General features: G+C 46.2%; 1 protein-coding gene across 6 annotated transcripts in view; it reads right to left on the reverse strand.

The window, feature by feature from the left end:
* Positions 1–22,585, reverse strand: part of AMOTL1 (angiomotin like 1) — a 161,368-nt gene that overhangs the window by 103,187 nt on the left and 35,596 nt on the right. The window contains exon 1 of one of the 6 annotated variants that reach the window (XM_061440186.1): positions 12,600–12,843. The exons of 3 other annotated variants lie outside the window; for them this stretch is intronic. In XM_061440186.1, the coding sequence (XP_061296170.1) occupies positions 12,600–12,630 (31 nt within the window). In that variant the 5' untranslated portion in view covers positions 12,631–12,843. Of the gene's footprint in view, positions 1–12,581; positions 12,844–22,585 lie in introns of those variants that run through there. 2 more of the 6 variants (XM_061440184.1, XM_061440187.1) reach the window with 2 other exon arrangements.

The following is a 22,585-nucleotide window of genomic DNA, read 5'->3' on the forward strand; positions in this document are numbered from 1 at the left end:
ATCTTAGTAGTCTTAATATTATTATGTAGATAGTTATTAGGTCTCAGAAACCCCCCAGTGTTCCACATGACACCACTTTGAGAACAACTACTCTGTTCTATAACCTCTTCCAGGAAAAGATGTGAAACTTAAGGATAACTTTAAGATGAAAATGGCTGCAAGCCAGTCATACCTGAAAATGAGTCACCTCCCTGCCCAGGCAAAGAAAGATATGCCCACAGCCCTCAGAAGCTGGTGAAACTTACAGAGAAGACACACACAGCCCCTTTGATGCAAAGCCCTGCTTGAACTCTATCAGATGAACGAATCCTGCTGATTGAAGGCAATGCATCTGAAGAGAGAGAGCAGCCTCTCTAGAAAACACCTGCACAGGAATGCATTTTCTTGCCCTTGTTATAAAAAGGAACACAAATCAACAGTGATGTGATTGGCAAAAAGGCTCTGTGAGATTACTTTTAAGAGGTGGGAAGAAAAGAAATTGTAATAACTAGCCCAGCAGGAAGTCAGGCAACACTTGGACAAAGGGAAGGATGTAAGAAATGATGACTGAAAGGAAGAGAATGATGCTCTCAAGCCAGAAGACGAGAGTATTAGAAAGGTTTAAAGAATAAAAATGACAGAGGAGAGAATATCCATTAAATGGAAAGGAAGGATGTGCCATGCTTTTCATTTTATTTTGGCAAATCTCCTTAAACAATGTACGTTGATTCTTAAACAATGTAAAAATCCAGGCTCTGCCATATATTAAACTACCTGAACTAGAGCAAACGAGTTAACTTCTTGTTGGCCATTACATTGGTATTAATAATTGGGGATAATAGGACCTACTACACAGGGCTGTTATAAAGCTTAACTGAGACAACAGCAAGGGCTACAAGCAGTTGTTCCAGCACAAAGTGTTTGTTCAATACATTTTGGCTTCTTTTATGAGAATGGGGAAATGGAACAAGAATCATGGCTATTGGATGGAGATTATCATACTAAGTGAAGTTGGAAAGAGAAAGACAAGTATCATATGATATCATTTACATGTGGAATCTAAAATATGACAAAAATGAACTTATCTCAACTTAAATGAACTTCTCTATGTCAGACGTAGAGAACAGACTTGTAGTTGCCAAGGAGACTGGTTGGAGGGATGCATTGGGAGTTTGGAATTAGTGGATGCAGACTAACATAAAAGAGCAGTTTCTACCTTGTTTGCTGGGACACTCACAGCTGGAGCTCTAAGCCACCATGTAAGAATTCTGACTAGCTTGATGCTGAGAGGAAGGGCCACTTGCAGGAGCTCCAGTCTGCACACCTAGCCTTGAAGTGCACCCCAGCCCTGGGGCCAGGTTAATGAATGAAGGAGTCTCCAGATGACCCAATCCCAAATCATCCAGTCACCTCTGGCCTCTTCTCAGCACAGAGGACAGAAACAAGCTGTCTCTACTAGGCCCTGCCACAGTCCAGACCCACAGCATTGACTATGCACCTTACTTCTATTATTATTACTTTATACAGCTGAAATAATTATACAGCTCACCATACTCCAGAATCAGGGGGAGTCCTAAGCTTGTTTCCCTGAAACTAGACAGTCCCATTTGGAGGTGATGGGAGACAGTGGCAGCCACTCCCCGGGGCTAGCCTCACCAACACAGATCATCAGACATTAGATTCTCCGAAGGAACCCGCAACCTACATTCCTCACATGCGCAGTTCACAGTAGGGTTCGAGCTCCTCTGAGAATCTAATGCCACAGCTGATGGACAGGAGGCGGAGCTCAGGAGGTAATGCAAACGATGGAGAGCGGCTGTAAATACAGACGAAGCTTTGCTGGCTCACCCGCTGCTCACCCAGTTCCTAACAGGCCACGGACCACTACAGGCCCATGGCCTGGGGGTTGGGGACCCCTCGCCTTTAACAAACCTCCAGCTTCTTACCCTCACAATCCCCACTGTCTTCAGGGTTTCGGGTAAATGGTACTGGGCTGCTGGTTACAGTACTTTCCCAGGTGCCTTCATTTAAGCCTACTGTGATTTCAGAAGGCATTTTCTTTTCCTCTTCTAGTCAAAGGAACATTAGACCACTTCTTTTTTCAGAAACTAGAGTGGAGTTAGGTGTGTTCTGCAGGGAGTTTAACACACAAACAGATGTCTACTGCATCCACAAGGTTCCGTAATTCTGAAAAAGAACACTTCCTAGTCTCTGTTTCTACCCTTTCCTCCTTCTTGACCCGTCCCTCAAAAAAGACCCCAGAGAGGCCCTCTTGTCTGCCCTCGCATCTTTTTCTTTGACAATTAATGGCTCATCCTTCAACGTATAAGGAGATCTTGCAAATCAACATGCAAAAGTTTCACATAAATAGAAAGTTCTCAGGAAAACAGATACAAATAGTTTATAAATGTATAAAAGGATGCTAAATGCCACTCATAATAAATAAATAAAAATTTAAAATATAACAGTTTTTTTCTTTATCAGGTGGTAAAATTTGAACAAAACTGACTTGAGGAGAATTTATGGAAAAAAACAGAACCTCTGGAAGGTAACTTGGCTATATCCATTAACATTCAAAATGTACTCATATGTGGTTATCGTTCTAGAAATTTATATTAGATATATATTAGCACATTTGCAAAGAGATAAGCACAAAGCTAGTAAAGTACTGCCTGCAATATCAAGCACTGAAAACAAACCTACGATCCTAAAATAAGGGTTGATTATAAATTAAGAGTTCGTATGAATGAATAAATTGCCCTCACATCTTTCAACCAAATTTTCCCCCATCACCCGGATGAACAACTTGGTGGCCATGATACTAGGAGCCCATCCCTCAGGAAACAAGAGAATATGACATTCCCTCCTTTCCCCAGACTGCCCAGACAGAAAGAGTGACTCACGAGAAACCTGGTTCTCAGAGCCCTTCAGAGCACGGCTCCTGTGAGGAAGGGCCAGGCGGGCCCACACCTGCTCCGGGGCCCCACGCCTGGGCCTCCCCTCCCAGAGCAGCCCTTACAGCTGAGCAGTGGCCGCTGGCAGGGACATGCCAGGAGCAGGCAGGGAGGCGCAGGGCTATGGGGCGTGTGTGGGCCCCACCTCACACTGAGGAGGCAGAGCAGGCATGAAGACAGGACACCTGCCATCCTTGTCTGGCTCTGCCTGTTCTGAGAGGGGTGGTGGGGAGGACAGGGCTCATCGGAAGAGGTGTCAGACAGCAGAGAGGGGAGCGCCTATCGCGTGGCTCCCACACGAGCCCAGGTCACAGGAGTCCAGCCAGCGGGGCGGTGGGGACACGTGAAGGAAGGGGATGGGTCCAGGAGACTTCCTGGGGCCCACCTGGTGACTGAGCGGGTGCAGGTGAGGAAGGAGAAGCGCTCGACAGTCTGCGGAACACCTTCAAAGGCAGCAACAGCGAGAATGACGCAGTGGGGAATGGCATCCGAGCAAGTCCAAACCGGCGCCCTGAACCAGATGAGCGAGCCCCCCGCCCGCCACCCGCTGGCACAGGCTGGTGCGAAGAAGCAGCTGACCCGAGGTGGAGGAGCTGACGGCCGGGCCTCCCTAGGAGAGGGGCATCTCAGGGCTAAAGCCCTCCCCAGGAGAGGGGCATCTCAGGGCTAAATTCCGCCCCTGGAGAGGGGCATCTCAGGGCTAAATTCCGCCCCAGGAGAGGGGCATCTCAGGGCTAAATCCCGCCCCAAGAGAGGGGCTTCTCAGGGCTAAATCCCTCCCCAGGAGAGGGACATCTTGGGGCTAAATCCCTCCCCAGGAAAGGGGCATCTCGGGGCTAAATTCCTCCCCAGGAGAGGGGCATCTTGGGGCTAAATCCCTCTTCAGGAGAGGGGCATCTCAGGGCTAAACCCACCCTGACACTTCCATTTGTTTCTCTCAAGGACCAGATTCCTGAAAGAACCCCACAAACAAATCTAGGAATACCCCCGAGAAACAGTAGACCCCACTCCCTTGACAGCAGCCTGCTAAGTTGGTAAGCTCCACTCCCAGATGCCTCACTGACCTACCTTCCAAGTAAAGAGTCTCAGAAACGCCAAGTGGCAAAGTGAGGTTCAAGCTGACAGCGGAGTATCCCCCGTGGTATTTTCTCCCCATCAGTCCACACCAGACCTCCAAGGAGGAGTGGTACATTTCACTCAGAAACATGTCCTGGTCCCACAATAAGAAGCCCAGTGATGCTACCTTCAGACAAACAGGGTTAGTATCTTTTTAGAATAGCACTGGCCAGTGGAACTTGCTGTGATGATTGGAAATGGTTCTTAGGCACCTGAATCGTGGCTAAACTAAACTGAAGGTTTAATTTCATTTAATGCTCATTAATTTTAGATGGCCACATGTGGCTAGTGGTTACTGTGGACGGAGGAGATCTAGAACTTAAAAAAAAAAAAAAAAAAAAAACAGGGGCCAGGTTAAGCTGCCAGGAAAAAAAAAAAAATCATGGAATTCTATTTCTCTACTGTGAGGAAGTGAACTTCCTTAACAGTGCAGCATCCGCTCCAGCTTTTTTCCAGCTCTGAACTCTTCTCTGGTCATGACATTATATATCAATGTGCCTCCAACACATCACAACTTGGAAGGCCCTTAGAGACCCGAGCCCAAACGGTCCACTGTAGGAAGCCACTCTACAATGTCCCTGCTGTCTTACCAGGTGCCCTCAGCAGCAGTGAGACTCAGCATCAGTCCACCCCCAAAATCCTAGGATACTCTTTCAAAGGGAAATCAAGGACGCTCAAAATAATAAAAAATAAATTTTGCACCATGCTTTACCTCTTATGTGGCCCTTTCACATGCATTATCTCAGGTAAGCCTCACCTAACATCAGGATATAAGCATTAGTAACACATTTATTTTACATAAGTGAATTGGCCAAGGCAATATCGCCGGCACTTGGTCACCATGTACCCTAACCTTACATGTCTTCCAAGGAGTGAGAGGTCAAAAGACAATGGAAAAGTTGTGGTGGTGAAGGGGGAAGGCGTGGAGGAGGGATTAGAGGATGCAATCAGGCACATCAGCCAGGAGCCACAGAAATCAAACTGACGTTAATCTCAACTATTAAACAGGAACAGACTCAGTTCCAAAGAGTAAAGCACCAGTCTAGGCTAATTTATGGGGTTGGGGGGAGGCTATGCCCTAAAATAGTGCTTCTTAAAATGTGGTCCCCGAACCAGAACCAGCAGCAATAGTGGCCCCTGGAAACTTGTCTGAAGTGCAAATTCTGAGGCCCTCTCCAAGCCCTGGTGAAACAGAAACAGCCAGTGGGGCCCAGCAGTCTGGCTTAAAACAAGCCCTCCTGATGATTCCCAGGTCCACCCACGTTTGAGAACCACCGCGCCACAATTCTACATCTGAAGCCCAGGCCATTTCCTCTGGGAAATGAACAACCTGGTCATCAAGGGAAAGCAAAGGGAGCCGCCGGGAGTGAAGTTTGAGACACGTCCTGGTGACATCAGCCCTGATGTACTGTACTTCGGGTAATAAAGGACTCAGTCCAGTCGGTAAAAGAATCTGCCTGCAATGCAGGAGACCTAGGTTTGAGCTCTAGGTCAGGAAAATCCCCTGGAGAAGGAAATGGCAACCCATTCCGGTATTCTTGCCTGGAGAATCCCATGGACAGAGGAGCCTGGCGGGCTTCAGTCCGTGGGGTCGCAAAAGTCAGACATGACTTAGTGTCTTAGTGACACCACCACCGAGCTCTGAACTAGCTTGGGACCGCACACACCTCCTGTGGTCAGGGCACAGAGGAAATTGTTCTTTACTCAGAAAATCTTGGTTTAGGAGTTTTCCTGTTGGCCCAGTGGATAAGAATCTGGACGCAAGTTCCATCCCTGGTCTAGGAGCTAGCTACATGCTACGGGACAACTAAGCCTGTGTGCTCGGCCACGAGTGCAGCCAAAAAAATTTTTTTACATAAATTCTAAAAAAGAAATTTGTTTAGAAGTAGGGGAAAGGTACAGAGAAGGTGATGGCACCCCACTCCAGTACTCTTGCCTGGAAAATCCCATGGCCGGAGGATCCTGGAAGACTGCAGTCCATGGGGTCGCTGAGGGTTGGACACGACTGAGAGACTTCACTTTCACTTTTCACTTTCATGCATTGGAGAAGGGAATGGCAACCCACTCCAGTATTCTTGCCTGGAGAATCCCAGGGACGGGGGAGCCTGGTGGGCTGCCGTCTATGGGGTCGCACAGAGTCAGACACGACTGAAGCGACTTAGCAGCAGCAGCAGCAGGGGAAGGTATATTCTATAGGGAATACTAGATTGTGAACAGAGTATCCTAGCTTCTAATCTCAATAAATATTTGCAAACAGCAAGGTCTTACTGTATAGCACAGGGAACTATATTCAATATCTTGTAATAAGGCATCATGGAAAAAATATGAAAAAGAATATATACATACATAAATCACTTTGCTGTACAGCATAAATTAACACAATATTGTAAATCAACTATACTTAAATAATTTTTAGAATAAATAGTATTTAGTACACAACTGTGTTCCCAAGTGTGAAAAGACAAATTTCTATGGCTTTTTTTAAGCTTTGATGATTAAGAGCTGGTATTCCAGTTTCTCAGAGAAAGAAATGAGAATATACAAAACAAATCATTTATCTCCTGCTATTTTAAAATAATAATAGGCGTTTATTGACTGTGCCCAGCACTGTGCTAAGTACTATATATGCATCATTTTATTTCACCTGCACCCTCCTCCCCCAGGTGAGCACTATGACTGTCTCCACTGTCTCTGTGAGGCTGCACAGGTCACATTCGCTGAGCTCACACAGCAAGGAGGTGGCAAGGCCAAGAAGCAAACCAGATCTATCCGACCTAAACAATCCAAAATACTACTGCTTTTTTCATTTTGACACATATTCTAACTTTAAATCTATTCAATCTTACTCATACTTTTTATGCTATTCAGTTTTAAGTACTTCCTTTTAAAGGCTAGTATGCCACGTGCTGTTCAAAAGAGTCCTCAACCACTCGGTTTACTCAGAGTCTTTCAGCCCGTGCTCAAGAACCTGGGTAACTTACATGGAAGAATTCATGCCAGTAGAATACTCAAAACCTAGATCGAAGTAAGAACCCACTGCCTTCTCACCATGCTCGGGCAACACGCCCAGGGAAGCCCTCCCTGACCACCGGATCAGAGGGGAACTCCCTGAGGCTTCTCTTCTCTCGGTTCCCACATACTTCTCCCCTGCTCTTCTCTATTCTGACAAGTAACACCTGGGAATGTCTGCACACCACTGCGCCAATAGTGAGCTTGGGAGAGTGGGAACTATATCTGATTCACCGGTGGGCTTCCAGAGCACTAAAATACACAATCGACACCTAAGAGATGGTTGATAACATGGATAGCAAGACATACACATTATTAAGAGGGTATAAGGGAACTGCAGTTTGAAGACGTAAAACTATGAGACTTTTAAAAAACAGAAAATCTTTGGGAAATTAACTTGGGCAAAATGTTCTTAGATGTGACACCAAAAGCACAGTTCATAAAAGCAAAAAAAAAAAAAAAAAAAACAAATCAATAAACTGGATATTAGCAAAATTTTAAAAAATTTTGTCCTCTAAATGATCCTGTTAAAAGTTCAAAAAGACAGGCTACATGTTGGAAAAAAATATATACACAAGCCACAAATCTGACACAGGGCTCATATCTGGACTATATGAAGAATTCTCAAAGCTCAATAGCAAAAAAAATAAAATAAAATACACTTAGAACATGGGCAAGACAGGAGCAGACATTTCACCATAAAGGACACACAGATGACAAATAACCACATGATGTCCAATACCATCAGCCGTTAGAGAATGCAAATCAAAACCATGATGAGACTAGAACATTTACTGGGAGACTAAAATAATAAACAAATGGTGGTGTGGACGCAGAAAAACTGCACCTCTCACATGGCTGGTGGGAATGTGAAAGAGTATAGCCATACTGGGAAAGTTTGATGATTTCTTTAAAAAAGAAAAAACTAAACACATGCTTACCACCCAAAACCCAGCAATCGCAATCCAAGGCATTTGTCTTAGAGAAATGAAAACTCTGTCCTCATCAAAACCTGTACATGAATGTTCACAGCAACCTCAACTGTAAGAGCCAAAAACTGAAAACAAGCTGGGTGTCTTTTAGTGGGTAAATGCTTAAACAAACTGGTATATCAACACCATAGAATATTACTCAGCAATAAAAAGGAATGAACCAGTGATGATGCAACGGTTTGGGTGGATCTCAAGGGTGTTATGCTGAGTGAAAATGCTAATCTCAAAAGACCACATACCGCATAAAGCTATGTATGTAATATTCTCAAAATTACAGATGGCAAAGAGCCACCCAAAAAACCACACAAGTTACCAGGTTTAAGAGATGGGGCGGGGCTAAGGGAGGCGTGACTACAAAGGCGTGGCGCAAAGAGCTGGGAGGTGATAGAACAGCTCTGTATCTTGACTGCGGAAGTAGCTACAGGAATCCACACAGACGAAGGATACTACACTGCCCTCCCCCCAAATGTCCGCATGTAAAACTGGTGAAGTCTGAATATGGTTTGGATTGTACCAACGTTTATTTACTGGTTCTGCTGCTATGCTCTGGTTACGTGCTGCTGCTAAGTCGCTTCAGTCGTGTCCGACTCTGTGTGACCCGATAGACGGCAGCCTACCAGGCTCCCCCGTCCCTGGGATACGTGAGATGTTACCAATGGGGGAGACTGAAGTGAAGTGAGCACGGGACCTCTCTTCGATTTTTCAACTTCCCATAAAGCTACAATCATTTCAAAACTAAAAGTTAAACAACGGAATTACAGGCATTTCACTTAAAACAAACAAAAAAAGAGGTGTACATAACTGCACGACTGGCCAGTGAACCCCAATTACAGATTTAAACACACAAAGTAGGCCCACTGGCTTGATTTTTTTTTTTTTTTTTTAAGTTAAACCCAGTTCTCCGGAGGCATAAAGGGGATACATTTCCTAATATGTTGGAGCTACTCCCTCATCCCCCAATAAAGGGAGGAAAGATGCCTGATGTGTGAGCCACTTTGGGAATCCAGGAGTCTGGTCCTAACAGCCTGGCATGAATAGACCCTAAAGTTTCACAAGGATGGAGGCCAAGGGCCCGCAAGTCAGAGGAGAACTGAAAGTGGTGCCAACACACAAGCCCAGGCGAGGCTCTCTTTCAGAAAATGCCCTGTGTGGATCTACCCACGATAGCCAAGATTTAAATTCTGCCTTCCTTCCGAGACAAAACAAACCAACAAAATAAATTAAAAAAAAAAAATTGTTAAGCAAACAAATAAAAACCTCAACAACCCCAGACTATTTCCAACAAACCTTATAATTAAATATGTCCTCTTCTATGACCTCCAAGCTACCCCTTGCTTTTCAAGTATTCCACTGCCCAGTGAATTCTGGGACATAAGAACCTACCAAAATTAATGAAAAACTAGGAGGAGAAAAATTATTCAAAACACTAGAGAATTTACTGATCTAAGTTTCCACATCCATTTAAAATGCAGACAGATACTTGAAAGTGGTGAAGGGTTGTGAGGGGGGTGCAGTTCCTGCCAGGAGAATGTTACTTTGTGAGAATTTTGCTTATCAGGACTATTAACAGGTCTTACAAAGTTACTTCCTTTTTCATTTACTGGCCTGGAAAATCAGATTTTTACAATTTTCACTAGCAATCCCCTCCTTTCCTAAGTCATTCATTATTTTTTTTTCTTTGAAAAGCTTTATGTCACACAATACTTCATCATTTTCAAAGCATTTTCACAGATTATTAAGAAACACAGCACTGGTACCCATGGGCTGTACTTTTCCACAAAACTCTCACCAACCAGACTGCCATCTAATTTCAATTAGTTCAGCCATGTTTCCCCCAGGCACTGGGTCCACACTACTCCACAGGGGTAGACATCGAAAAAAAAAAAAAAAAAAGCAGAGTTCTCTACACAGAAGCCTTCCAGACAAACCAGTCAAGGGCAGACACTCTCAAGTCTAATCAGCAGAGTGCCTTCCCATAAAATCACTCACATTTCTGCATTCCTGTGCTTTTCTTAAGGACAGCAATTTAAAATTTCATTTAAACTCAAAGTCCTCCATTAGCTTCCATGAAAAGATGTATTTTTAAGTGCTTTGATCTCCACATGTCCTTCTGTACATTAGTATTCTTCACCCTCCACCATCTGCACCGAAGCAAAACACCAAGACTTGTGCACATTTTAAAAAGAAGGGAGAGGGAAGTGGATTTAAGAGCACCTTCTCAGGACTTCCCTGGTGCTAGAGTGGCTAAGACTCTGATCTCAAAACCTGGGACCTGCGTTACGTCCCTGGTCAGGGAACTATATCCCAGGGCCACAACTAAGACTGCCTCCCCACCTAAGTCAAAATATAATTTTTTTTTTTAAAGAGTGCCTTCTCTCATCCTATCCTACTTATAGAGTTCACAAGGATTTCTTCATTTATCTTGAAAAAATGTACCTCACCAAAGCAAGTATATCCATCCAAAAACTAAGCATCCACCCACACCCCACTAGGGAGTAGAGGCAGGCGGCTCTAAAGCCTTCTCCTCTATGCCCTACTCCTTTTTATTCTGATCAAATCAGTGGTTTCCAATCCTCTGCTCCCCTGCAGAACAGCTCAAAATGTGTGAAGTACTGTGACCACATTGCTTCCATAAAAAGCGTTATAGTAGATGCACTATGATGATCTGAGCCCGGTCCTGGGAGATAAACGTCACACTGGTCTAGATGCTTCAAGAACTTGCAATCTAGAGAGACCCCACCCCCTACCATGTTAGATGTCCAAGGAGAGCTGTGGGGTCCAGGAGAGGTGGGCAGTCAGGGGAAATCTTCAGTCAGCCTGGCAGGGACACACTGGCCAGTTTTGGAAGCAGAGAGAGGAATGACTGTTCAACATTTCAAGTCCAGGCTTTTCACTTCCCGAAAAGGAAGGACATTTTTTGGAATAGGAGCTATGAATAAGCCCTCTATTCTGGTTGTATTTGCTTATAGCAAGTACCCTTATTGTTTGGGGTGGTCCAAAGCATCTTTGGGGATCATAAAGGGTGACTGGCTCCCTACCTCCAGTGCCTGTTGTGTGTGTGTGTTTAGTTGTCGAGTCAGTGACTCCTTCCGACCCTGTGGACTGTAGCCCCCCAAGCTCCTCTGCCCATGAGGTTTTTCAGGCCAGAACACTAGAGTGGGTTGCCATTTCCTTCTCCAGCGGATCTTCCCAACCCAGGGATGGAACAAAAACTCGATCCTCCTAACACGCCTCGGAAGAAGGAAGCCGGCAACCATGTCCACACTCCAACAGGACAGGGCAAAGGAATTGAGGAGGGACCGAGAGCAAAAAGTGTTCTGTCCCAACCGCCAAGTCTCCGAGGCCGGCCCATCATCAGGACCACGTCTACTGAAGCCCCAGTCCAGGTGATCCACACACCAGCCGGGCATTTTCCAAAGCACGTGCCACCTGGGGACAGTAAACCAACACCGAAATCAAAGATGCAAAAACCCTTGGAACAAAAATGTAAAGTCTTTACAGCCATCAATCAAGATACTAGAGGGCAGGGCGTGGCGAGGAGCGGGAGCTGCGGGCCGCCAGCCGGGTTCTCAGCCGGAGCTCCTAAGGGGGAAACCTGGAAAGGTCGCCACAGCGGGGGTCCTGGAGATGGGTGTGCGCCAGCAGCTCGTCGGTTCGGCCGCCCGGCCCTCCAGCTCGGCTGCCCACGGGGCACATCCGGCCCCTGGCCCAGCCCGGGGGCCCGGCTCTGCCCAGCTGTCATCAACCGAAGTGCCAATCTCCCTCCTGCCACGGAAGTCCCATTCCAAGAAAGGCCAGTGCCACTTGGAAAGTTTAATGTTTCCCCCACCCCGAAAACAGATGCTTTTGAAGCATCAGTAACAGCAAGGGAGAGAAAGGGATCTAACTCCCCAGTTTCGGCCAAAGAAACTTGTCCGCAGAGAACAAAGAAGCAGCAATCGGAGAAGGCGATCCGAGGCTGGGGCGTCCCTTCGCCGCCCCCACCCTCCAGGGCCGAGAGTTTGGGGCCGTAGGAAGGTCCCCGCGTGTCGGGCGGGCGGGCGTGAGCGCCTTTGTCTCGCGCGCCGGGAAGCGGCCGCCGGCCACCGCTTCCCTCCGCCGCCGGGGACCCGCGCGCGGGCGGGTGGTGCGGAGCGCGGCCATATGGCAGCGCCCCTCCGTTAAAGGCCCGCCCCACGGCTGGGGCGCTTCTGCACCCCGGGTCCCGGGCCGCGACGGCCAAACGACTCCCAGTCTGGGGCCTGCAGAGTGGCGCGGAAACGTAGTTTTAATTTTTTTTTTTTTAAGTAATCTAGGTAAGGGGGATCAAGATTCCGGTGGCGGGCACTCTCGGTCCCCGGGGCCGAAAAAAAGGCTGCCCAAGTCGCTCCGAAGCCGGGCCGACCTCAGCCCGGAGCCCCCCGGGAAAGGAGCTCTCCCCACCGCTCCCCCGGCCCGGAGTGGTTGGGGGCGGAGAACATCGATCGGCTGGGTCCTCGGCGCTGGAGACTCGGGGGCGCCCCTCCCTGCACCCCGAGCGGGGACTGGTTACCTCTCACCGCAGACTCACAAGTTCCCCGGCGCAACTTTGCCCTCCACATGAGGCGATCATGGCCAGCTCAGCTCCGCGGCTGGGGACGGCGGCCGCCGGGCAGCGCGCTGGGCACGGCGTGGGGGCAGCCTGCGGAAGCGGCGCCCGGCGATCGCCCCCATTCACACGGGAAGCGGAGACCAGCCCGGGGCTTCCCCTCCAGCCCCAAATCCCAGCGCCGCCTCTGGGTCCTAGAGCGCCCTGGCGCCCGCGCCGCCGCCCGGGGAGGGTGGTCCGGGCTGGTCCGCGTAACCCTACACTCCACCCCCGCCGGGCGCCCGGCCGCTGGGCCCTAGAGCCCGCCCTCATCCGCTCGCCGCCCCTCCCCAGGCCCCGGAGACCGCCTGCTGCCACCTCCCTGGGCTCCAGCTCGAGTGTCCGCCCCGGAATGAGGAGGGCAACGGCCTCTCTCGGTTCGGTCTCCTTCCTGCGACTTTCTCTTCCTCCCCACCAGACCAACTCCGGCCGAAGTCGTTTTCCCGATCTGCCCTCAAAGTCCAGATGAGGTCTCTGTAGGAGTCTTTTTTTTTCTTCTTAAGAAGCATTTTCAGATGAAAAGTGGCCAGAGTTTTCTCTCTGCATTGCCCTGGTCTCCAGGGCTTCTATCACGCACTGGGATTGGGCGACCAGCCGCTGCGATGGGCTCCGTTGACAAGAAGAAGGGCCAAAACAGATTCTACAACCCGAGAGCCTACAACTGGTGGTCATAACCCCTCTAGGAGTGGAGGCAAAGAAAGGAACTCTGGGAAAAGGCTGCTGATTCTGCCTCACGTCTTAAATCAGGCTATATTGAATATAACATCCTCAATCGCTCCTGCATATCCAATTAATGCATCTCTGGAGCCTTGATCTGGGGGCCTGAAACTCACCCACATCTTGTAACATTTCTCCCTAGTTTCCAGGAGCTGGCTCTGCTGCTCAGCGGAGGAGAGTCAGGGCATTCCAAACCTCTCACCTTGTGCTCCTCTCTAGACCAGGGTTCTTTCAGGGATTCCTGCCTGGACTGAGGCAATGAGCTAAGCAATCCACCAGCAGTTTTACCCCTCCACTCAATCCTAGTGGGTGGTGTGCCCTTCTGATTCCAGTCTGTTCTCCTCATACATCCCTAATGGTTCAGGAACCTCTGCTCTCAAGATTTGTTGTTGTTCAGTCACGAAATCCTGTCTGACACTTTGTGACCCCCATGGATTGCAGCATGCCAGGCTTCCCTGTCCATCACCAACTCCTGGAGCTTGCTCAAACTCATGTCCATCGAGTCAGTGAGGCCATCCAATCCTCTCATCCTCTGTTGTCCCCTTCTCCCACCTTCCATCTTTCCCAGCATCAGGGTCTTTTCCAGTGAGTCAGTTCTTCGCATCAGGTAGCCAAAGTATTGGAGATTCAGCTTCAGCATCAGTCCTTCCAATGAATATTCAAGACTGATTTCCTTTAGGATTGCAGTCCAAGGGACTCTCAAGAGTCTTTTCTAACACCACAGTTCAAAAGCATCCAGGTGCAATAATATATAACAATTATTTACCAAATACCTATCACATTTAGAGTTTGATACCCTAGTACTTGACAACACACAAAAGAAACAAAAGCAGCAGCAGCTAACCAGCCCTTCAAGGATTTATTTATTTAAAATAACAAAATATGCCACCACAGAGCAGGAAAGCACTGAAGATACTCGGAAAAACTGAGAGGACCGAGTACATGCAGGAGAAAGGAGAGCCTTGAAGGGTTCTGGAGCTCAGAGCCACGGGCATTGTAGGGATTTAGCTTCGCCTGGGGCTTCTTCAAATCAAGCTTCCTTGGTGGTTCAGATGATAAAGAATCTGCCTGCAGTGCAAGAGACTGGGTTCGATCCCTGGGTCAAGAAGATCCTCTGGAGAAGGGACTGGCAACCCACTCCAGTATCCTTGGCCTGGAGAATCCCATGGACAGAGGAGCCTGGTGGGCTACAGTCCATGGGGTCACAAAGAGTCAGTCATGACTGAGTGACTAACGTAGGCTGAGGGAGAATGATGTATAGAAAAAGGAGGGAAAGTAGGAAGGAAACTAAAATGTATTAATTGCCCATGATTCAATATCACTATATCCCGAGAGACAGCAGAATTTAATATTTTTAAAGTATCCACTGGAATGAAACCTAAATGGATTGGCGAGTCACAGTTCCACCACTCTATCTGTGGACACTTGAGCAAGTCACCTAACTTTGCTAAAACCTCAGTTTCTTCTTTTGCAAGATGAGGGAAATAGCATCAAACCTCACGAGGTGGTTGTAGGGACTGAATAAATTAGTAAATATAAAATAGCACAATGCACATAAGTGCTCAACACACATTTGCTATTATCTCAAGCAACACTCCAATAGCCCTGGTGATAGGAAGCCCATCGGGGAAATAGCTGCAGAAAACAATGACACATGAAGTTGGGCAAAGGAGATAGAAAGGAAGAGAGATACCAAATCTTTGAAGATACCAAATACAGGGAAGATAACCAAATCTTTGAAGCAACATTTTATTCTTTTCATTGACTGGACAGCTATCCTGGGAGAAAGAACAAAGTAATCAAGTTAACTCGGATTTTGTGGCTGGATCATAGAAAGAATGGACCATTCTTGGAAGACTTATAAACCAATTAATCCAATGGATGGACCAAGGATGGAAGAAGAAGAAGAACTGAGAGGGAAAACTGGTTTGAGAGAGATGTTGAAGGGCTTTCTGTAGAGGAAATAAGGCACAAGGGCCTTAGCTGAGAAGTCAAGAACAGAATTATAGAGAAAAAGAGATGAAGCTGTGAAGATAAGTTTACTTGGAGAATGCCCATAACACAAAATTCAGGGAAGAAGGAGGCAGAAGAGGCAGGAGCTGGGGAAGAACACAGGTCTCCCGCGTTGTAGGCAGACACTTTACCATCTGAGCCACCAGGGAAGTCCAGTAGAAGAGCTAGGAAGGTTTAAAGGCATGTAAGACAGGGGGGGTTTTAAGAAGATGCTATCAAATGCTACAGACTCTTAGGCTTCTGAAGAAGTGACAGGCACAGAATGTGGGCTCAAGAATCTGCTGACCAATCAAGCAGACCACACCTAGAATTTTCAAATTGATCCAGAGTGATGATTAATTTGGCAGGCAAATTTTCCCCCTCCACACATTTTAATTTTCTCAACCATTAATAATCACTATATCAAATACAGAAAATGAATAGTCTTCTACATCAAATATATATATGACTATTTTTCAGGAGCGAAGACCTGAGAAAAACACTTTGTATTTGACTAGTAAGAGGTCATCAGTAACATTTTACATATATTTGGTTTCAGATTCCAACTATGATTGGGACCAAATAGAAACAAGGTTAGTTTACACTAAAAACTGAATGTAGCTCTACGAGCAGAAAGGTAGTTAACCAGTCAGCATCCGTGGTTTTGGATCTACATACTCTATATTGCTTTCAAACTGTGGTGCTGGAGAAGACTCTTGAGAGTTTCTTGGACCTCAAGAAGATCAAACCAGTCCATCCTAAAGGAAATCAGCCCTGAACATTCATTGGAAGGACTGATGCTGAAGTTGAAGTTCCAATACTTTGGCCACCTGATGTGAAGAGCTGACTCATTGCAAAAGACCCTGGTGCTGGAAAGATTGAGGGCAGGAGGAGAAGGGGACGACAGAGGATGAGAGGGCTGGATGGCATCACCGACTCAATGGACATGAGTCTGAGCAAACTCCAGGAGATAGTGGAGGACAGGGAAGCCTGGCGTGCCGCAGTCCCTGGGGTCGCAAAGAGTCGGACACGACTGAGCAACTGAACAATGAAACAAGCAGGGCCAGGCTCTGTGCTGTCATCCTACGCAAGCATTTGGCTCATTGAGTGAATGATGGATCCAAGGCCAGTTTGTCTGGATGTTTCAGCTTCACACCCATGGTGACACACTGGTCTCTTCTTGCCTCATGGCTTTCTCCTCTGAGCACACTACCTAATATTCATTAAACACATGTGCATGTGTGCTAAGTCTCTTCAGTCATGTCTGACTCTTTGTGACTCCATGGACCCGCCAGGCTCCTCTGTCCAGGGGAATCTCCAGGCGAGAATACTGGAGTGGGTTGCCGGGCCCTACTCCAGGGGATCTTCCCTACCCAGGGATTGAACCTGAGTCTCTTATGTCTCCTGCATTGGCAGGAGGGTTCTTTACCAGTAGCATCACCTGGGAAGCCCATTAAACACATAATCTGGTCTACATAAAACACAAGGAGCAGAGGGTGGATACCATCATGTACAGGGAAAATGCCCCTACATCAGAAAGCTCACGAGGAGAGACGTTGGCTGCAAACAAACCCAGGGTCAGATCCTGACTGAGACACTCAGCAGCTCAGAATATAAAGCACCTGGCATGTCACAGGTATTTATTAAATGATAATCATTGTTATTTGCTATTCTTACTACAGAAACCTTCAGAATATTGAAAGCTCATACTTTTTTGGCTGAATGGTTGTTTCAAAGTTTCTCAACCTTGGCACATGTGACATTTGGGGTTGAGATTTTTTTTGTGGTGAGGACTGCCTTCTGCATTGTTAGATGCTTAGCAGCATCACTGCCTCTACCCATGTGATGCCAGTAGCAACCTTCCCATTCCACGTTGTGGCAACTAATAATGTCTCGTTGTCGTTGTTCAGTCGCTCAGTCGTGTCTGACTCTTTGCGACTCCATGAACTGCAGCATGCCAGGCTTCCCTGTCCTTCACTATCTCCTGGAGTTTGCTCAAACTCATCTCCTTTGAATCAGTGATGCCATCCAACCATCTCATCCTCTGTCGTCCCCTTCTCCTCCTGCCCTCAATCTTTCCAGCACCAGGGTCTTTTGCAATGAGTCAGCTCTTCACATCAGGTGGCCAAAGTATTGGAGCTTCAGTTTCAGCAGCAGTCCTTCCAATGACTATTTAGGGTTGATTTCCTTTAGGATGGACTAGTTTGATCTCCTTGCCATCCAAGTAACTCTCAAAAGTCTTCTTCAACATCACAGTTCAAAAGCATTACTTTTTTGGTGCTCAGCTTTCTTTATGGTCCAACTCTCACATCCATCCAAACTACTGCTTTAACCAGATGGACCTTTGTTGGCAAAGTAATATGTCTGCTTTGTAATATGCTGTCAAGGCTTCTCATAGCTTTTTTTCCAAGGAGCAAGCATCTTTTAATTTCATGGCTGCAGTCACCATCTGCAGTGATTTTGGAGCCCAAGAAAATAAAGTCTGTCACTGTTTCCATTGTGTCCCCATCAATTTGCTATAAGGTGATGGGACTGTGATGCCATGATCTTTGGCATTTTTTGAATGTTGAGCTTTAAGCCAGCTTTTTCACTCTCCTCTTTCACCTTCATCAGGAGACTGTTTAATTCCTCTTCACTTTTTGCCATAAGGATAATGTCATCTGTGTATCTGGTAATGTCATCTAGTTATTGATATTTCTCCCGGAAACCTTGATTCCAGCTTGTGCTTCATCCAGCCCTGCATTTCGCATGATGTACTCGGCATATAAGTTAAATAAGCAGGGTGACAGCCTTGAGGTAGTCCTTTCCCAATTTGGAATCAGTCCATTGTTTCATGTCTAATTCTAACTGTTGCTTCTTGACCTGCATGCAGATTTCTCAAGAGGCAAGTCAGGTGGTCTGGTATTCCCATCTTTTTAAGAATTTTCCACAGTTTGTTGTGATCCACACAGTCAAAGGCTTTAGTGTGGTCAATGAAGCAGAAGTAGATATTTTTCTAGAATTCTCTAGCTTTTTCTATGATCCAATGCACCGCCAGGGTCCTCTGTTCCTGCGATTTCCAGGCAAGAATAATGGAATGGGTTGCCATTTCCTTCTCCAGGGAATACTGGCTCCAGACATTGCCAAATGTCTCCTATGGGCAAAACTGCCCCTGGTTGAGAACGTCTGAATTAGCTAAGTAGTTAATATTGCCCAGCTTACAAGCTCCCAAGCTTCTAACTATATTGATCATTCCATTGAATTGTTGGGTGAATCCAATTGCATTACTAATACAAGCCAGCCTCGGTTTCGTTCATTCTACAGTTTATGTCATGTTATGACAATTTCTTTCTCTTTCTCTCTTCATGAACAAAAAACTAGTTAGGTTTTATTCTGTTTCCAATGATGGTATAGAGACTGTCTTTTTTTCATAAAAACTGGAATCATACTGAGTTTCTAAAACAACAGCAACAATCACTATTAAAAACAAGGACTGTTATAACTGGAGATAACTTTGGTCAGAATGTTCACACTTAAGATTGCTTACAGTTACCATTCTGAAAAGTATGCTGGTGTGTTTTATTCCGAAAACATGTCCTCTCTGTTCATAGCTAGAAACAACAGAGAGAAGAATGGCCCCTCCATGGCCTATCCAGCAGTTCTAGTTCTTCTCTTTCTAGAATATGTAGTAAAGACAAGAACATCTTCCAGTATATCTTGTACCTTAAATGCCAAAGACAAAGAAATGGGAAAGCTCTCACCATCCCCAAGGACTCCAGCCACTCTGGATGGTTCAATTAAAGAGAAAAAAATTTTTTTACAGCATAATCTCAGAGTGGGGGTTTTTGTGGTTGTTCAGTTGCTCAGTCATGTCCGACCCTTTGCGACCCCATGAACTGCAGCACACCAGGCTTCCCTGTCCTTCACTATCTCCCAGAGTTTGCTCAGATTCATGCCCATTGAGTCGTTGATGCCATCGGACCATCTCATTCTCTGTTGCCCCCTTCTCCTCCTGCCCTCAATCTTTCCCACCAGTGGGGGTGAGGACACTATGGATCACGTATAGATTATATGGATCACGTATAAAATTCACACCTTATAGGTGATCCATCCAGAAATCAAAAATTACTTATTGTGCGTCAGTGACAGAGCCAGTATTATGCTAAGCAGAACATAATATTCAGGAAAGTCCAAGGTCAGGAGGGGAAAAATTAGAAATAACTATAAAAAAATTAAGTCCTAAACAAAAGGACTATGTGAAAGAATTAATAGAAAGTACAACAGAGTTTGAAAGGAGGCAGAACCATGTGAGAGCTGCAGTGGTTCATTTATTCATTCATTTACTCAAAAAATATTATCAATTACATTGAATAAGCCACACCCTCCACTAGGTGTGCAAATACCCTACCACAGGCCCTGCTCATTAGAATGTATATAAATCTATAACTACAAACTGGTCTACCTGTGATGAAGAAAAGGAACAGGGTTCAATAACAAAGATTAATGATGGACAGGGTAGCTACTGAGAGGGAGTGGAAAGGAAGGCTTCTCCAAGCTGACAAAGAAGAGGATGAAGAACAGTCGAGTTGAGCAAATAGCCTGAGTGGGTATGTTAAAGCAGGAAGGAGCTTAAAGGAGGCAAAGCAAGGGGTGCCTGTAGGGACCCAGGCCAGAGCACCCCAGGATGAGTTACTTAGGAAGGTTACGTGTGTGTTAGTTGTTCAGTCATGTCCGATCTTTGCAAACCCATGGACTGTAATCTGCCAGGTGGCTCTGTCCATGGGATTTCCCAGGCAAGAATAATGGAATTGGTTGCCATTTCCTTCTCCATTAGGAAGGCCGAAAGTGAAAGCCACTTAGTAATGTCTGACTGTTTGCAATCCCATGGACTATACAGTCCATGAAATTCTCCAGGCCAGAATACTGGAGTGGGTAGCCATTCCCTTCTCCAGGGGATCTTCCTAACCCAGGGTTTAATCTCAGGTCTCCCACATTGCAGGCAGATTCCTAACCAGCTGAGCCATGAGAGAAGCTCAAGAATACCGGAGTGGGTAGCCTATCCCTTCCCCAGGGAATCTTCCAAACCCATGAGTCAAACCAGGGTCTCCTGCACTGCAGGCGGATTCTTTACCAACTGAGCTACCAGCCTCTGGGAATGGTCCCTTTCCAATCATCATTTCCTGGTGGCTCAGATGGTGGAGAATCTGCCTGCAACGCAGGAGACCCTGGTTCAGTCTCTGGGTTGGGAACATCCCCCTGGAGATGGAAATGACAACCCACTCCAGTATTCTTGCCTGGAGAATTCCATGGACAGAGGAGCCTGGCAGACTACAATCCATAGGGTTGTAAAGAGTTGGACATGACTGAAAGATGAACACTCTCACTTTCACTTTAGGATGTGATACTTTATGAGTCTCCAGCAACATGAGTTTCAAATTAAGTGGAAGAGAGAAAAGGAACACCAGAAAATGACCAATTTGGCTCATCTCACACGCTAGCAAAGTAATGCTCAAAATTCCCCAAGCCAGGTTTCAATAGTACGTGAATCATGAACTTCCAGATGTTCAAGCTGGATTTAGAAAAGGCAGAGGAACCAGAGATCAAATTGACAACATCCATTGGATCATTGCAAAAGCAAGAGAATTTCAGAAAAACATCAACTTCTGCTTTATTGACTATGCCAAAGCCTTTGACTGTGTGGATCACAATAAACTGTGGAGAATTCTTCAAGACATGGGAATACCAGGCCACCTGATCTGCCTCTTAAGAAATCTGTATGCAGGTTAAGAAGCAATAGTTAGAACTGGACATGGAACAATGGACTGGTCCCAAATCAGGAAAGGAGTACGTCAAGACTGTTGTCACCCTGCTTATTTAACTTTGATGCAGAGTACATCATGAGAAATGCTGGACTGGATGAAGCACAAGCTAGAATCAAGACTGCCAGGAGAAATATCAATAACCATATGCAGATGACACCACCCTTATGGCAGAAAGCAAAGAAGAACTAAAGAGCCTCTTGATGAAAGTGAAAGAGGAGAGTGAAAAAGTTGGCTTAAAACTCAACATTCAGAAAACTAAGATCATGGCATCTGGTCCCATCACTTCATGGGAAATAGATGGGGAAACAGTGGAAACAGTGACAGACTTTATTTTGGGGGGCTCCAAAATCACTGCAAATGGTGACTGCAGGCATGAAATTAAGAGACACTTGCTCCTTGGAAGAAAAGTTATAAGTAACCTAGACAGCATATTAAAAAGCAGAGACATTACTTTGCCAACAAAGGTCCATCTAGTCAAAGCTATGGTTTTTCCAGTAGTCATGTATGGATGTGAGAGTTGGACTATAAAGAAAGCTGAGCACTGAAGAACTGATGCTTTTGAACTGTGGTGTTAGAAAAGACTCTTGAGAGTCCCTTGGACTGCAAGATCAAACCAGTCCATCCTAAAGGAAATCAGTCCTGAATATTCATTGGAAGGACTGATGCTGAAGCTGAAATTCCAATACTTTGGCCACCTGATGAGAAGAACCGACTCATTTTAAAAGACCCTGATGCTGGGAAAGATTGAAGGTGGGAGAAGAAGGGGATGACAGAAGATGAGATGGTTGGATGGCATCACCAACTCAATGTTACATAAGGTTTGAGTAAGCTCTGGGAGTTGGTGATGGACAGGGAAGCCTGGTGTGCTGCAGTCCATGGGGTTGCAAAGACATGACTGAGCGACTGAGCTGAACTGAACTGAATCATAAAAAGTTTAAGATGGGAACAACCTGAACATGAACTCTATGTTGGTCACATAACCACATGAAAGGTGCAGGCTCTCTAGAGCCTTCAACAAAGTCCTGCTGAAAACAGAGGAAGACTCAGGATGCTCAGTGTCTACAGGGCAGTGGTTCTTAAACTTTAGCTGCATGAAAGTCACCAGAAGAGCTTGCTAAAACAGACTGCTGTGGCGCACCGTGGAGTTTCTGATTCTGTCGGTCAGAGTGGGGTCCAAGAATTGCACTTCTAACAAGCTCCCAGATGATGCTGATGCTGCTGGTCTGGACCACACTTTGAGAACCCCAGGTTTAGAATATTTGAGGACCTACATTTCAATGCACTCAGAATCCCAACCTAAATGAGGGAACAGGTAAGAGATACTGTAGGCGGAGATTGATCAAAACTCAGTTTTCTGTCTGGAGCAAGCAAGTATGGAAGAGCATCTCCTGTGTCCCAGGTGATGTCGTGTGTTACCTT

The sequence above is a fragment of the Bos javanicus genome, chromosome 15 (genome assembly GCF_032452875.1).
Source record: "Bos javanicus breed banteng chromosome 15, ARS-OSU_banteng_1.0, whole genome shotgun sequence".
NCBI lineage: Eukaryota > Metazoa > Chordata > Mammalia > Artiodactyla > Bovidae > Bos > Bos javanicus.